At 51.5% G+C, this 15,939-nt stretch overlaps 1 protein-coding gene across 1 annotated transcript in view; it reads right to left on the bottom strand.

The window, feature by feature from the left end:
• NLRP3 (NLR family pyrin domain containing 3) overlaps positions 1 to 12,498 on the bottom strand; it is a 36,745-nt gene extending 24,247 nt beyond the window's left edge. The window contains exons 1-9 of the mRNA XM_025040546.1: positions 12,004 to 12,498; positions 8,929 to 9,033; positions 8,364 to 8,469; positions 6,717 to 8,311; positions 5,922 to 5,975; positions 5,605 to 5,611; positions 4,653 to 4,826; positions 3,496 to 3,666; positions 1,985 to 2,155 (exon numbers count right to left, since the gene is read on the bottom strand). Coding sequence (XP_024896314.1) covers positions 1,985 to 2,155; positions 3,496 to 3,666; positions 4,653 to 4,826; positions 5,605 to 5,611; positions 5,922 to 5,975; positions 6,717 to 8,311; positions 8,364 to 8,469; positions 8,929 to 9,033; positions 12,004 to 12,316 — 2,696 coding nt within the window. The 5' untranslated portion in view covers positions 12,317 to 12,498. The remainder of the gene's footprint in view (positions 1 to 1,984; positions 2,156 to 3,495; positions 3,667 to 4,652; positions 4,827 to 5,604; positions 5,612 to 5,921; positions 5,976 to 6,716; positions 8,312 to 8,363; positions 8,470 to 8,928; positions 9,034 to 12,003) is intronic.
• Between the last annotated feature and the right edge of the window lie 3,441 nt (positions 12,499 to 15,939).

Genomic DNA, 15,939 nt, shown 5'->3' with positions numbered 1-15,939 from the left:
GAGCAGGACCCAGATTAGAGGAAGCTATAAAATTAACAGGAAAGACTTAGTGGGGCCCCAACACGGGGGAGAAGTACTTCGAGGAGGAGATGATGAACACAACTAAAGGCAACTGATATCAGCTAAGATGAGGCCTTGCAAGCGTCTGTAAGGCCAGGGCGTTGCCACGGACAGCCACGGACAGCCAACGGGGCTGCACTCCTGGCCTCTCCAGGCTCTCTGCTTCCCATGGAGTGCTTCCCACGGCCTCATGGCTCCATCCTCACTTCATCCAGTACCTGCTCCCATGTTACCTGTGCAAGGCGTTCCCTGAACCCTTGGGCAGGGGTGCACCCTTTGCTGTCACTCCCATTTCTATTATACTACTTACACATACTGCATATTATTTGGTTTGTCTAGTGTCTCGTGTCTGTCATCCTCTGTAAGAATGTTTGTGAAAACAGGTTCTCAGTCTGCTTTACTCATTGTGACTGTCAGCACCCGCAAACATGACCCAAGAGTGCCTGGATCATGTGTGTTGAACAAACCAAGAGTAGCAGAAGCTATACCGCTGAAGGAGAGTAATGTTTTAAGTAGAGTATGTGGAGGCACGGAGTTCCCCAAACCCTCAGGATTTCCTGAGTGATGGGGCATCTCTTACTATTCAAAGGAGCCCCTTTGGATCACAACTGAGTCTTTGCTATGGACAGGACTTATAGATGGCCTCAGAACGGGGCCAGTCACCACAAAGGCCCAGTGCCGGAACACAGCCCCAGCCACCCATCTCCAGGAAGGAGCAGGGAGGAAGGCTGGAGATTAATCTCTAAAGAAATCTCTTGAACAAAGATTTGGAGACTTTCTGGGATGGTGCCGGCAGGGTGGCACACCCCTGCTACATGGGGACAGATGCTCTTGTGCTGTGGGCCCTTGTGAATCTCATCTCCCAAGTCTTTTCATCTGGCTGTTTGTATTCTTTATTATACCTGTTACGATAAACATACACATAAGAACGTTTCTCTGATTGCTGTGAGGCATCCTAGGAAATTCTCAAATTGAGGAGGGGGTCATGGGAACTCCAATTTGTAACAGTGAGAAAGGAGAGTGAGTAACCTAGGAATCCATCATTTGCAGTTGACATCTGATGTTGGCAGGGAGAAGGCAGTCTGTGGGACTGAGTATTTAACCTGTGGGGTCTGTGCTAACTCTGGGTGGTTCATGTCAGAATGCAACTGACTTGTAAGACACCCAGCTAGTGTCTGCAGAGAATTAGTTATTGAGGTTAGAAAACACTCCAGAATTTTTATGACTTTTTACTGCAAAATTCCAACATGAACTCATGAGCTGATGTGACTGCCAAAATATGAGGAAGTCAGAGGCTCCAGTAGCACCAGCCACGGAAGGTCAAAATGCCACCAGAGTTTGCTAGGGGCTTCCAGTTCAGGTCTGGGCACCGCACTGCAAATGGGGACGTCGACAGACCAGCCCTGCCGTAGGACAGGTGGCTAAACAGGTGGAGGCACCAAGGCACACCCTGACTGAGGACTTGGCAAGGTCCAGGCAGGAGGCGAAAAGACCTGAGGGTGTTTTCTCTGGGGATAGGTTTCCCCGGCAGCTCTTGGGAGCAGAACCAGTACCTAAGCACAGAGGCCAAAGGTGGCGCCGGGTCAGGGTGTGAACTCTGCCACTGCAGAGGACTCTGTGCAGCGATGCCCAACTTGCCAGTGCCCCTGCAGAACGCTGGCCCGTGCACATCACGTCTGGGAGCAAGAGTTTTACTCAATGGGGAGCTGGGATGCAAGTGTCTGCTGTTTCTGTCTACACAGAAACCTCAAACCAGTGGCCATAAGCAGCTTCTAGCAGGAGGCAGTAGCTCCCAACCCCCTGGGATACGGTCCCCTTTATTCTCCACCCGAGTAACCTTTCCCAGAGCAGCATCTGCCCAGGCATGCCATACAATGCATCCCAAGAACACACTGTCTTTCCACTGAGATATGAAGAGACTTACCCCAGTTTCTGCAAGCTGCATTGAGGACGCTTTGCTGGTTCACACAGGATTCCCACTCCCGAGTCTCCCAGGGCGTTTTCCCCCAAGTAGAGCCTGGTCAGGGACTGGCTAGTGCTCAGGACCGATGCAAGGTGAGCGCAGCACGCCGATGTGAGGCAGCAGTTGACCAACCTTCCACAGAGATGGCAGAGTGTCACCACACCTCTCTCATCCTCTCTGCTGTGGGTCGAGGAAGCACTTGTCCTGTCACCCCTCTAGTCCAGTCCCCACACAGAAAGAGTGCATAGAAGCTCTACATTAACTGTATTTCCTTTTCTGCTTGTGTAATAGCAAGTAAAAACCTTCTAAGTCTATGGCAATGCATCTTCTGGCTCCCTACATTGATTTGTACTGTGGTGAATGTACAGGACCTAAAATTTACATTGTAGCCAGTTTTGAGTGCACAGTTCAGCCCATTCAATGTATTCACACTACTGTGCACCCATCACCACTAGTCATCCCCAGAACTTTTTCATCATCTGAAATTGAAACTCTGTCCTGGTTAAACAGTAATTCCCACCCTGTCCCCACTCCCCTCCAGCCCCTGCACCACCCTCCACTCCCTGTCTCTGTGAAACTGACCCCTCTAGTGCCCTAGTCTATGTAAACAGGTCACGCATGATGCGTCCTGTTGTATCTGGCTTATTTCTCTCAGCAAAATGTTCTCATGGTCCTCCCAGGCAGTAATGAGTGTCAAGATTGCCTCAAAGGGCCATATGTGTGTAAATACTACATATTTTAGCCCATCCTTCCACGGATGGACCCTTGAGTTGTTTCTACCTTTTGCCTTCTGTGAATAACGCTGTTGTAGACACGGTTAAGTGCTAGAGTGCCTGATTTCAACTCCTCGGATACATACCCAGAAGTAGAATTGCTGGGTCATATAGTAATTCTATGTCTAATTTTTTGAGAAACTGACAAACTGTTTTCCACAGCAGCTGCACCATTTTACACTTCCACCAGCGGTGCATGATAGTTCCAATTTCTCCACATTCTAACACTTGTTGTTTTCTGTTTTGTTTTATAATAACCATCCTAATGGGTGTAAATTGGCCTTACTGTTTTCAAGTGCTTTCTTCTCTTCTTCAAAATTCAAGTCCCCCAGAAGCATTCAGTGAAGGGCTGTGTAGACTTTCGTGTCTGCATTAAGTTAGCACCACTTTTCCCATTTGCGTGGAGACCAAAGGCTTGTCACAAAGACCCCGGGCCCTTCTAGAGTTTGTCACACTGGTTTTATTTTAAGGTAGGCTGTGACTACCTTAAGGCAATCTGATTTCTTTCGCTGAGTCCCCTCCAGGGCTTGGGATGTGGCTTTCCCCACAGCAAAGACTGATTGCGAGAGCTACTAACAAACACCTGGAGGTGACAGTGGGATGTGGAGCAGCCCCAGCCACTGTCCCAGTAACACCCAGTCTATGGGGACTCACTGGAGCCACAGCTCATACTCAAGAGGGGGCTCAGGTCAGACTCACCAGAGCTTCCTCAGGTTGCAGAAGATGTGCCTCAGCCCCACACACAGAAGTCTGACCCCGCAGTCAGCCAGGCCATTGTGGCTCAGGTCCAGTTCCACCAGTGTCTGGTTGCTGCTGAGGACGGAGGAGACGTCGAAGCAGCACCGATGGGAAAGGCAACAGCGCCTCAACCTGCGTGCCAAGCACAGAAGCAGGAAGCATCAGGACACGAGCTTGCAGCTGCCCTCTGCCCCGTGCTTGCTTTCAGCACGAGCCAGGCCACTGTGCATACATGTTACAGAGGGAATGCCACGGTGAAGGTTCTGTGAGAGCATCTTCTTATCAGGACTCCCAAACAGCCGAGGACAAACAGGGAAGCTGGCTGTCAGGCTCGCCAGCTCACAGTGAGGCCACAATTGCTGAGCCCGTCACTGAGCGCCCTACGTAGATGGCAGCCAGCCATCGTTGTGGCTCAAAGCAAGCCTTTTCGTAATAAAGCTACCCTGTGACAATTCAATCTGTACCAAGGTTTCTGATGGGTCCCAGCCCAGGTAGCCCTCATCATGTATGGCGGCACTCTCAGAGGCTTATCTGCAAGCATGGCCGGTGAGGAAATGGGAGACCCTGAAGGCCACGCTGTTTATGTCACACCGCCGAAAAGTGACTTAATTTCAGTTCTCCTTTGTTCTTCCCCATCCAATGCTTCCCGAACAGCCGGCCTCTGATGCAGTCTGCCTTCTCACTCCTTAGGTGCAGGACTGTGATTCTCACATAAATATTCACGTGTTGAAGGCTTAACAGCCAGGACTGAGGCTGTGGCTGTATTTGGAGATGGAGAGGGGATTAGGGTAAAATGAGGCCATGAGGGTGGTCTGGTCCAATGTGACCGATGTCCTCGTAAGGGGAAGACATCCAACACACACAGAAAGACCATATGAGGGTACAGAGAACATGACCATCCACACTTAAGGAGCGAGGCCACAGGAGAAGCCAGCCCTGCGGACACCTCCACCTTGGACTTCCAGCCTCCTGGATGTGAGACAATAAATTTCTATTGTTTGGGCCTCGAAGGTATGATACGTTGTTGGGGCTACCCACAAGGTCCTCCTCCAGCACTCTCACTCTCTCTCACACACACACACACGTGTGCACACATGCGCACACACTGAGGGTCTTACCGTAGTCTCTGAATCCTACAGCCAGGATATTGGAGCATCTCACATAACACCTTCATCCCTGCATCCCCCAGAGTGTTGTCACTGAGGTTTAGCTCAGTGAGGCTCTGATTGGTGCTCAGGACAGACAGGAGGCCCTGACAGAAGCTGGGAGGAAGGTAGCAGCAGTTCACCAATCTGGAAATAGGAAGGGAAGAAGAAGAGGAGAAGCGTCAGTCTGTTAGAACAACAAGGGGCCAAAGGCCAGGGGTGGCTGGTACCAGTTGAGACAAAGGCCCCCAGGGATGAAGGAATGAGTCACAGAGTGCAGACTGACCACTGAGGAATGGAAAAGGCATCCTGCACACCAGGGTAGGGAGTGTGAGCCTGTGACCTTGGCTGGCCACGGACACCCTCTGGCTACCCCCGCAGGTGTCTTCCTCTGTCTCCCGTGGCTCTGGACACTCTGCTAAGGGGTCCAGAGACTAGCTCTCACCTTGGTTACTCATGGGCAGCAGAGGTGCTCCGGGAACCCCAAGGCCAGGCCACAGTGGGAGCAGCGCCAGGCCAGAGCAGAGCCAGGCACGCCTGTGTCTCTAGCAGCTCTGTGAGTCCCATGTTCAGTGCTTGTTAAAATGCAGTTTCTGACTCCACGGGACTGGGGCTGATTCTGCTCTCCTAACAGACACAGGGTGGATGCTCATGCCACTGGCCCTGGGAAGGCTCTAGAACATAGAATGCTAGTGCTGCCCTCAGGGAAACAGAGCTGTCATCAGGAGTCCTTCAGAGTCTCTGTGAGCCTCTCACAGCCTGGGTGTTGGGCAGCCAGCCCCTCGTTTGTCGCCTTGCTTTTTGGGCTCCAGTGAGTGGGTCTGCACCCCTCCTCTCACTCCCTCTCTCTGTCCGCCTCTCCCATCTGCTTTCTTGCTATTCTGGGTTATTCCTGTCAGAGACCCACTCCGCTGGCCCATCTCACCCTGAACCTGTAGCTCCTGGTCTGTGTGCCCTCACTCCTCACCCCACACTCCATTCCCAGGACCAGCTCCCTCATGAGTCAAGGCACTCTGCCTGTGTTCCCAGCCCTCCCTACAACAAAACTGGGCTCCTAGCCACCACTGAAGCCAGAGGTGTCCTTGATGGCTCTCCCGTCCCTGCAGATGGAGGCAGAGAGGAGAACTGAAGACTGCTTTACAGGAGGCCTGGCCCCTGCTCTCCTTTCTTCTGCCCCATGTCTGCTGTCTCTCACAGAGGTCACACCCATGCACCCACAGAGCTCCATCTTCCCTCAGCCACTGCAGCTGGGGTGGCTCCCTGCAGGTACTTCTTGCTTCACTGTCCCCAGGGCAGCTGGCTTCCAGCCCCAGAGAGTAAGGGAACAGAACTTGAGGGGTGACTGTCTGGCTGCAAACACAGGAGTGTTCTCCTTTCTTGCCCAACTGTCCTCGATGTCCCTGGTTTTGTTTGTGCCAATGAAGTTGTGTGTCCCTCCCGTGGGCTCCTACACACAATCTTCTTCAGACTACGCTGGTGACCTATTCTCACAGACTCCACTGCCCTGCCTTCCCCTGCACTCAACTTCATCCGCCAGCCCCTCACTGCAGGCTCAGACCCACTCCTCTGGCAACCCCACAGGCTCAGCACTAAGGGTCTCTGTCCTCTGTTCCTGAGACAGTCTCTGGGGGCCCACTCCTCAGGTGCTGACACATAGGAACCCCAAGGGGGTTACAGCAACCTGGCTTCACAGACGTTTCACTCAGCTTTCTACCCCACTTGGCACCTTGTGCTGAGTTGGCGTCCACTGCACATTTGCTTGTCGTTTCGTTGGCTTTTCTCTCCTGCCACTGCTCCACCTGCCCTTCTTCTGCTAGTCATTCTGACAATGAAGGCTCCTCTAGCAATGGGGGCGGCATTACCGTGTAGCTGTGGCAGCTGCACTGAAAGATGGCTGAGCAGGGGGGAGAGGGCAGGGAGTTGAGAGAAGGGGGCCAGGAGGCGGAGGGTTGGGCCCCCTGCCTGGGCCATCTCCTTACCTACAAGAAGAAGCTGAGCGGGGGTCTAGGAGGATGGACTGGCCCACAGTAGGGCAGCCCCCGTCCCCCTCCTCCTCCTCCTCCTCCTCCTTGGGTGAGTCATGGAGCAGCCTCAGGGACAGCGACTCCATGTTGTGACAGTTCCCTATGCAGAAGGAAGAAACCACGTGGTCCATCCTGGTGGAGAGGCTGACCTCGACCCTGGGGAAGTGGCCCATGGCCCTGCGCACAAAGCCCTCCTCCTGCATTTCGTACAGGCAGTAGAACAGCTCCAGCTGTGTGGGCTGGGCCTGTGGGGTCCTCGCCTTGGCTTTGGCCTCAATCCACTTCAGCAGCTCCAGCCGGATTTGCTGCGAGATCTTACAACTCAGTTTTTTCTCCAAGTAGGATGTCCTCTCCTGGTTTATAAGGCCAAAGAGGAAGCGGACAACAAAAATCAAGTAGCCTTTTTCAAATTTGCCGTAGTTTTCGAGAAGGACTGTCACGTCCCGGTCGGGAGGCTCCAAAGGCCCCCTTGACTCGTCCCCTACCCCGTGCTGCTCCTCCTCCAGCAGGTAGTACATGGCAGCGAAGAACTCCTGGAAGGTCATGTGGATGAAGCTGTAGAACTTCTCGCAGTCCACCTCCTTCTGGAACAGGTTCACCCTCAGGAATGCGGATGCATCCGCCTTCTGCAGGCCATGGCTCCTCAGGTCCCCCTCCTCAAACAGGATCTTCTGGTTCCAGATCCCATCTGCGGCCAGTGAGCAGAGGCCCCGCAGGTTGGCAGAGATGGGGCGCTTCGGGCAGCCTCCCCGCGACTGCAGCAAAGTGGAGAGGAAGAAGGTATACACAGCAGTGGTGGTCTTGGACGTCTGAGGAAGGCCCTTGCCACTGTCCATCTGCTGCTTCAGCCCAGTACACACAATCCAGCAGACTAGGGGGATGAAGCACATGGTGAACAGGACCTCATTCTCCTGCGTCAACCTGAAGGCCTCTCTGGCTTGCTGCTCATCTGCAAAATACTTAAAGAAGTACTCTTTCTTCTTCGCTTCTGAGAAACCCAGGACCTCCACATGCCGCGGACGGTCCAGCAGGTGCTGCAGCTTCTCCAGCGCCACGGGTCTCGTGGTGATGAGGAGGGAGGCCTCGGGGAGCAACCTCTTCCTGATGAGGCTGCTCAGCAGGACGTCTCCCCTCTCCACCTTCCTCCAGTCGGTGCAGAGTGCCTCCGTGTGCTCATCGAAGGCACCCTGCAGCTCGTCGAAGCCATCCATGAGGAACAGGATCCTGGCTGGCTTTCTCACAATCTTGCTGATGGGTGGATTGGGGTCGGGGCAGCAGCTGACTATCAGGTCCCCCAGGCTCCTCTGCGTCCCAAGGCTTACCTCCCGGCAGTGGATGTAAAACAAGTAGTCAAACCTGTCCTGGTAGAGCTTCTCTGATGCCCAGTCCAGCATGATCTTCCTGGCTAGGATTGTCTTCCCAATGCCCGCCGAGCCTTGGAGCACCACTGTGTGCACGGGCTCAGCATGTTGGTCCTCGGGCTCGAACAGCAGCTCCAAGCTCATAGAGCTCACAGGGCTGTCTCGTGTCATGGCCAAAGTCCCACCAATGGCCAGAAGCTCGTGCTCTCGCTCTTGCTGGCTCTGGTGCTCCTTGATGAGGCGCAGCCTGGTGTAGCGCTTATTGAGGTTCACGCTCTCACCCACGGGCCTTACGCAGCCTGGTGTAGCGCTTATTGAGGTTCACGCTCTCACCCAGACGGGCATTCCTGTCTTCGATACACTGGAACCTGCTTCTCACGTGTTTCCTGTATTTCTTACAGTAATCTGCGGTGGAGACATGAAGTTAGACATTGGGGGAAGCCTGAGCACATCCACCTGGCCACCTGGCCTACGCTCCGTGGGGAATAACAACTGGAACTAAGCAGTGGGAGGTGCGGTTCTTTCCCACCACCAGGGTACGGAGGGACCCAGAGAATCTGGGGTGGCAAAATCTTCCCACGCACAGTGAGTGGAAGAACTGCAAATTTCTTGTGCACTGCCCATGGCCGGAAATCTCTCTTATTCAGCCTTACTCCTTTAGGTAGTCTGCAGCCCATGACTTTTAAAATCCAAAACACTCCATGATCTCCAAGGAGCTGCCAGGAGCCAGGCACACATGTTCCCATGTGTTTGGCTGTAGCTGATTTCCCGAGGTAGGCCTTCACACAAAGGAGCAAGAGCATGTGAGTCCCCAGACTCACAGTGCCTCCCAAACCCAATTGTGAGCACCACCCCTGTGCTTACCTTTCTTCTTTTTACAAATAGAGATTCTGGAAAGGTACCCCAACAAACCCATCCACTCCTCTTCAAGGCTTTCTGCCCGGCATACCACAGAAACATATGAGTTATCTGAAAATAAAAGGAAAAAAAAAAAACACAGAATGTTAAAAACTAGGACTCCTGACTAAGGGGATATAATTGAGACCTAACACCTGGCAAAGGTCAAACGCACCTGCCTGGACATCTCTCAAACCAAAATAGGGCTCAGATGCGGATGACAGCTCTGTAGCCAGAGGCCACTGGGAGTGTGCCGCCGCCCTAATTTTAAAGCAGTGGCGTCAATCTAACCTTTGAGCATTGCATCCCCACTGAATGCAGTCTCAAAATCTCTCTCCCAGGCCCAGAAATCAACCAGTAAACATGTGCGGCAGGCAGGTTTCTCTTCTCTTTGTATGTCTTAGTCAGTGTCCCTCTGGTCTTCTGTTGCTGAGGCCATCCCCAGGTTCCTCAGTTTCCCCACAATGGCCATGGGCCAGCAGGATCATCCCTCCCTGGCCACAAACACCTGGAATCCATCTTACTCACCTTCTATGTCTTCAAGAGTGAGAATAATCAATCTGGTTCATGTCTAAATAGCAGTGCAGTAACCTGATCTCAGTACTCCAACCCTGTGATTCCTTTTTAACCTATTTGAGGTGGAACCCGGGCACTACTTCATTTTAAAAGCTCCAACTTGAGCTCACAGCTAAGACAACAGATCTAAGCAGTCACTGAATGACACATCCCACAGAAGCATTTTCTGGGAGAAATCTGCATACAGTAGAACAAGAGGCACTGGGGGAAGTACGTGGTACAGATAACTCAGATGGGCAGGAACCCGAGAGCAAGATGAAGGACTCCGACTAGGCGTCTACTTATTCTGAGTGCAAATGCTATTATAATAGGATCTCAAAACCCAGATACGGAAGCCAAGATGTCCCAGTGGCCAGGAGCCAGGCTTCAGCCAAAGACATGCCTGGTGCTGAGTCCTGGCCTTGGCACCGAGCAAGCAGCCCCAGGCAGCCATAACTTCCAGCCCACTTCGCATTGTTGGGCAGCCAATCTCCAGAATTTTTTCATCTTGTAAAACTGAAAATCCATGTCCATTAAATAATAACTTTCCATTTTAACCACCACTTTCTGTCTCTGCAAATTTGATGACTCTAGGGACCTCTTAAAAAGGGGATCACACAGTATTTGTCTTTTTGTGACTGGCTTACTGCAGTTAGTATATGAAATTGAAAATTCATTTGAAAGTGCTGACCTCAGTGGACTTCTTGTGAGGAATGAATAAAATCCATAAAAAGTGCTTAGCTAACTACTTCTGCAACTATGATTGTTATACTTTAAGTTGGTTACTGAGCATGTAAATACCGCCACAGTTATTATTATGTTATTATACACGATATGTTTAGAACACCCACTGCTGCACCCTCCCATGCCCCCAAAGCATTTCTCTTTCTTTGTCACACCCACACTGCTGCCCTCTCTCACCGTTCTGCTCTTGACTGCTGGTTCCTTTCCACCAGCTCATCACCTGTAAACTTGTGCATTCCTCGGAGCCCTCCTGTGCCCCTCCCTTGCTCAGAACACCAGCCAGGAGGAAGGACCTCACCCCACCACAGGGATGAAGAGAAAGTCCTCCCCGCCACCACCCCTACATCCAAAGTGATGGCCGTGGCAGAGGCTTCCCTCGCACATCGCATTGTTCTATAAGAAGAGCACTTGCCCCAGGGCCTCGGGAGCTGAGACTCGAGCTAGTTGACCATGCAGGCAGACACATGAGTGGCTGGATAGAGACCTGGAGGAAGTTTTAGACACAGGAGAGATTTGAATCAAGTGGGACTAACCAGGGAAGAGCCCCAGGGGTACATGAGCCCTGACCTTGGTTTCTAAAGGAGTTAGAAAATGGTAAACTGCTTTATTCCACCTTCTCATAGTACTATCGTGACGGGAAGAAAGAGGAAGAAGCCAAAACAATTTTAAAAATGACTAAAAACGAGCATACCAAGTTTGGTGCATCAAAGGATATCATTAACAGAGGAAAAAGGCAGCCCACGGCATGGGAGAAAAAGATTTGTAAATCATACATCTTATAAGAGGTTAATGTATAGGATATACACAGTGCTCCTAGAAGTCAACAACAAAAGACAAGCAACTCAGTTAAAACATGGGAAAAGGGCTTGAATGACATTGCTTCAAAGATAAATGGCCAGAAAGGACATAAAAAGACACTCAATGCCACTAGTCAGTAGTGAATGCAAATCAAATTCACAGTGAGACATCATCTCACATCCCTTAGAATGGCTGCTATCAAAAAAAAAAAAAAAACCCATAAAATAAGTGTTGGCGAGGATGTGGAGAAACTGGAAACTGTGCACTGTGGTGGTAAATGGTGCAGGCTCTACAGAGAACAGTGTAACAGTTCCTTAAAAAATTAAACATAGAATTACTATATAACCCAGCAATTCCACTTTCAGACACACTCCCAAAAGAATTGAAAGCAGAGTCTTGGAAGAGATTCGTGCACCCATGTTACAGCCACATCATTCACAAAAATGTAAAGCTAGAAACAATCTGAAAGTCTAGTGATGTCAGATGGCTAAACAAAATGCGGTATATATGTACCATCATGCCTAAAAGGTAATAAAGTGCTGTCATATGCAACAGCATGGATGAAGCTCGAGAACATGATACTGAGTGAAATAAACCAGTCACCACTAAAAGGCAAATCCTGTAAGACTCCACTTATGAGAGGTTCCAAGAGTGGTCAAATGCACGGAGAGAGAAAGTGGTGGTCGCCAGGGGCTGAGGGGGAGTGCTGCTTAATGGGGCGGAGTTCTGCAAGACGAAAAGAATGCGCTGGAGTGGCTGCACAATGGGACCACACTTCACACAGCTGCACCACATGCTTAGAAACAGCTAGGATGGCCAACTTCAGGTCATGTGTGTCTCATCACAGCTTAAAGCCTGCCGCTCCCCCTTCCCCCCAACCCCTCTCTACCGCAAACTCACCACTCTCTGGCTCATCCCTCATCCCACTCCAGCTCTCCCCCTTGCACTCACCCCACTCCGGCTCTTCCCTCTTGGCCCTCTCATACAGGTCTCTACGGTTGATGGCAGCAAACGCCCACACAGCCATGGCCCAGGCCTTCTCCTCCCCATTGAAGTCAATCATCAGGGTGGCCAGATCCACTGGGTCCGCCTTCTCTGTCTGGCCCCGGGGAAGCGCAGTGCAGCCCTTCTGAGGTGGGTAGTCCTCCAAGTGCATCTTGAATTTCTTCAGGTCCACATCCTCCAGGTCCTCCAGGTAGCGAGCCAGCTTGCAGCGGACACTGGCCATGCTCACTAGCCCTGGCCGGGAAGGGGACATAGGGCCACGCTGGGAGGTGGGTAGCGGAGTGGCGGGGGTGGCTGGAGTCTCTTTCAAAGTCTGCCCTCGGGGAGAACTAACCGACCTTGAACTCGGAGACCGAAAGGGAAAGCATCATCACTCTGTCCTGCAAAACGAGCCACTGCACTCTTCACTCCCAGGGTTCCCTCGTGGTTCTGCCCAGAGAGTGTTAGAGCGTGAAAAAAGGTGCCCTGTGGAGAGAAACACCCAGCAGGGTCACAGATGCCCACACGGGCACCTGTCATGCCTCCCATTGCTGCCTGAGATCTCGGCCTGTTTGACCACTTCATTGTGCGACCTTGGGCAAGCGTGTCAGCACCCCTCAACTTCTGTTTCCTCCTCTGTAAAATGGCAGAGTGTGGAAAATAGTCCCTAGGTTCCTGCTCGCTGAAAGACTCCGGTTCTTTGCTCTTTTTTGGCCCAAGGAGACACGGATGAGAGACAAAAGAAAGCCAGGAAATGAATAACCGTGGCTTCGGCTAGAGGGGACTTGGGTGAGCGGGAAGGCTGGTCCACGACAGCCCTTGGAAACCACAGTGACAGGGTGTTGGGCCTGGGGACCACCATCCTCCGTAAAATTCACCATGACACTATGAGCGTGTCACGTTGGCCAACAGCATTTCGCAGCACTCCCCTCTGCACCAGGCCATGTGGGGTGAGTGTGCACTGGCATGAAGGGCAGACTCCGAGGCTAAGGCTGAGCAAGGCTCAGCAGCTGGCCCAAAGTTTTGGAGCCAGAAAGGGACAAGGCCAGGATTTGTACCAGGCTCGTGGATTCCTGAGCTGGTGCTCTTTACACTGCACTCTTCTCAGCCTAACAAGGTGTGAGGCCACGGGCTCCCCCACTTAGCTAGTTATCTCAGCCAGATGCAAACAAATGTGATCAGAGACAGTGAACCCCATGGTTAATAACAAAAGTGGTTTCCCAGCACTTAGTGTGCACAGTTTCACTGCCACGCTCACCCACTCAGTTTTCCTGGTTAGACTCCAAGCCCATAAGACTAGAAACCAGCTGCTACATCTTTGACTCTGCCACACCTCCTAGGCTTGGACTTTGTCTGAGGCTTGGTCCCTTCATATTACTGAACCAGGAAGAGCACTGCATCTGCCCGGAGCCATAACTGAGGCTAACGGGAGGGAGAGACCCTGAGAAGCAGCACAAGTCTCCAAGCCACGACTCATAACAACCAGGGTTTAATGTTCATGACACCAAATATGCTCGTAAGCCTTCTGTTTCAATTCTTGCCTCCATGTCTGGCCTCGGTGCTGCCCAAGTCCAACTCTTTGTGCATTTGGCAACAGGGGGATCATCTCCAGACAGATCCACCAGCTTCGCAGACACACCCGTCCCACTTTACCAGTCCTCCCATCCAAATCTGAGTGCCAGTCCTCCTTCGTGCCCCCCACCCCTAACCCTGGCACACTCCACTCTGACCTCTACCTCCTCTGTCTCTCGGTTTCTAAGGCTGCTCATTTCCTCCTATGCACCCACTCACTGCTCCCTGGGGAGTGCTTGGGGGTAAGCTGAGATTGCTGCCCCTGTCCTCACTCTCCCCCACACACATGCACTTCACACATACAGCCCAAATAACGATAAGTATAAAAGAACCTTCCAGAACCATTGTTGAAGGACAGAGTTGGAGGCTGGCAAGTTCTGGCCCTGGAAACACTGTCCCCATGCCTCCCCAGACCCATCTGGCCACCACGCTCCGTAGAGCTGGACTCACCCAGACACCAGTCTCAGGGATAGCCCGAGAAGAAACTTGATGAGCTTATAGCTGTCGCAGCCCAGCAGGACAGGAAGGATGTGGTCATGGTGTGGGGTGAACAAGATTGCATCACAGGCAAAGGCAGAGACTGACAGTTACATCTCTGGATTTTCCAAACCGAACAGTGTTCTCAAAGCTGAGCCTGGATGCAGCTAGAGAAGTGTGGCCTCTCTATGGTGAGGAGGGGGGACCCACTGATGTTCACTCAAGTGCCCTCTGACTCTCTGTGAATGTCGAGACAACAGAAGGGGCGTGGGTTGGGGAATCCCCCCAGAGCTGATAGGCAGAAGATCAAGAGCATGACCCACATACAGCATGCTCTCTCAGTATAGAGAAAGGCTGGCAGGCAGATTCCCTTTATCGCCTGTTATTTGTTTAGTAGTTTTATTGAGGTAATTATACACCCATGCAACCATCACCATCAAGGCCATAAATACATTTATCGACTCCTAAAGTTTCTTCTTGATGCAGGATGGGGCAAATTTCCTGGAGTCGGGGGGAGACCAAGTCCTACACTGAGAGAAGAAGAGGGTCTTTTGGTGGAGAGTGTAGAAAGAATCAACACACAGGCCAAAGCTAGAGTCAAAAGGAAAGTTTATCAAAGAAGGGGTAACACTCCACAGACAGAGTGTGGTCTTCTCTCAGAGGCAGAGAGTGAGAGAAACCGAGAGAGAAAGACACTGAGAAAGACAGTGAAAGTAAGAGACTAAGACGTAGAGAAAGACAATGAACACGAGTTCAGGGAATGCAGTTTATGTGTCATTCTTTAGTTCCTGTGAGTTACAGCTCAAAGACTTTGTTAACCCATTTTCTTTGATATGGACATACAGTGAGGAAGGGGAAGAGTATGTAGCATGAAAAGGTAAGAATATGAAGCATGAAAGGCCTTCTGGCAGTTCCAAGCCTATGAGGGTCCCTGTGATTTTAGCCATAGGGAATCACTCTTGGTTCCTGTTTCCCTTTCACAGCTTTGGAGAATGGGCTGTTAGCAATCCCAACAGAAACCTTCCTTTGTTCTGCAGGTGTCCTCCTGGCCTGGCTGCAGGGCTAGTCAGCATGTTGCAGTCTCTGAATGTAGCTTAATTTAACATTTAGTTCTCTTGCCCCTTCCCTGCCTCACTCCAACATCATCTTCATTATTAATTATTATTATTATTGTATCTTGTATGTGTGTAATAAGGACACCAAACATTACCTCCACCCTTTCAGCAAGTATTAAATACACAATACAGTATTATTGGCTATAGGCTCTCTGCTGTGTGATAGGTCTCTAGGACTTAGCCACCTTCATAACAGAAACTGTGCCTTTGACTATTAGCCCCCTTTTGTCCTCCCCGCAGCCCCTGGTAACTGCTGCTCTACTCTCATTCTATGAGTTTGACTCTTTTAGATCCCACATATAAGTGAGATCACACAGTATTTGTCTTTGACGGACTTACCTCACTCAATGTAGTGCCCTCCAGGTCCATTCATGCCATTGTAAATGGTAGGATTTCCTTCTTTCTTGGGGATAAATACTGCTCCACTGAGCGCATGTACCACCTGTCCTTATTGTTCCATCGACGGACACACAGGTTTTTCCACCTCTTGGTATTGTGAACATGCTCCGATGAACATGGTGAGCACATATTAGGCACAAGCTCTACTGCTTGAGGCACTGATTCGCTGGTTTGACTGACACCTATGGAGTGCCTGGTGTGTGCCAGGCCCAAACATAGGGCTCGGAGGCACCCGCCCTTCCCCAGAGGAGCTGCAGGAGAGAGGACGAGGCGGCCTGCTGTCCCGGCTCTTGCAGTGGCTGCAGGAGCACAGTATGATGACGGCGTGGGTTCA

This window comes from Pteropus alecto, unplaced genomic scaffold (assembly GCF_000325575.1).
Source record: "Pteropus alecto unplaced genomic scaffold, ASM32557v1 scaffold159, whole genome shotgun sequence".
Taxonomy (NCBI): Eukaryota; Metazoa; Chordata; class Mammalia; order Chiroptera; family Pteropodidae; genus Pteropus; species Pteropus alecto.
The sequence above is the reverse complement of the archived record's forward strand: the minus strand, read 5'-3'. Positions and strand labels throughout refer to the sequence as shown.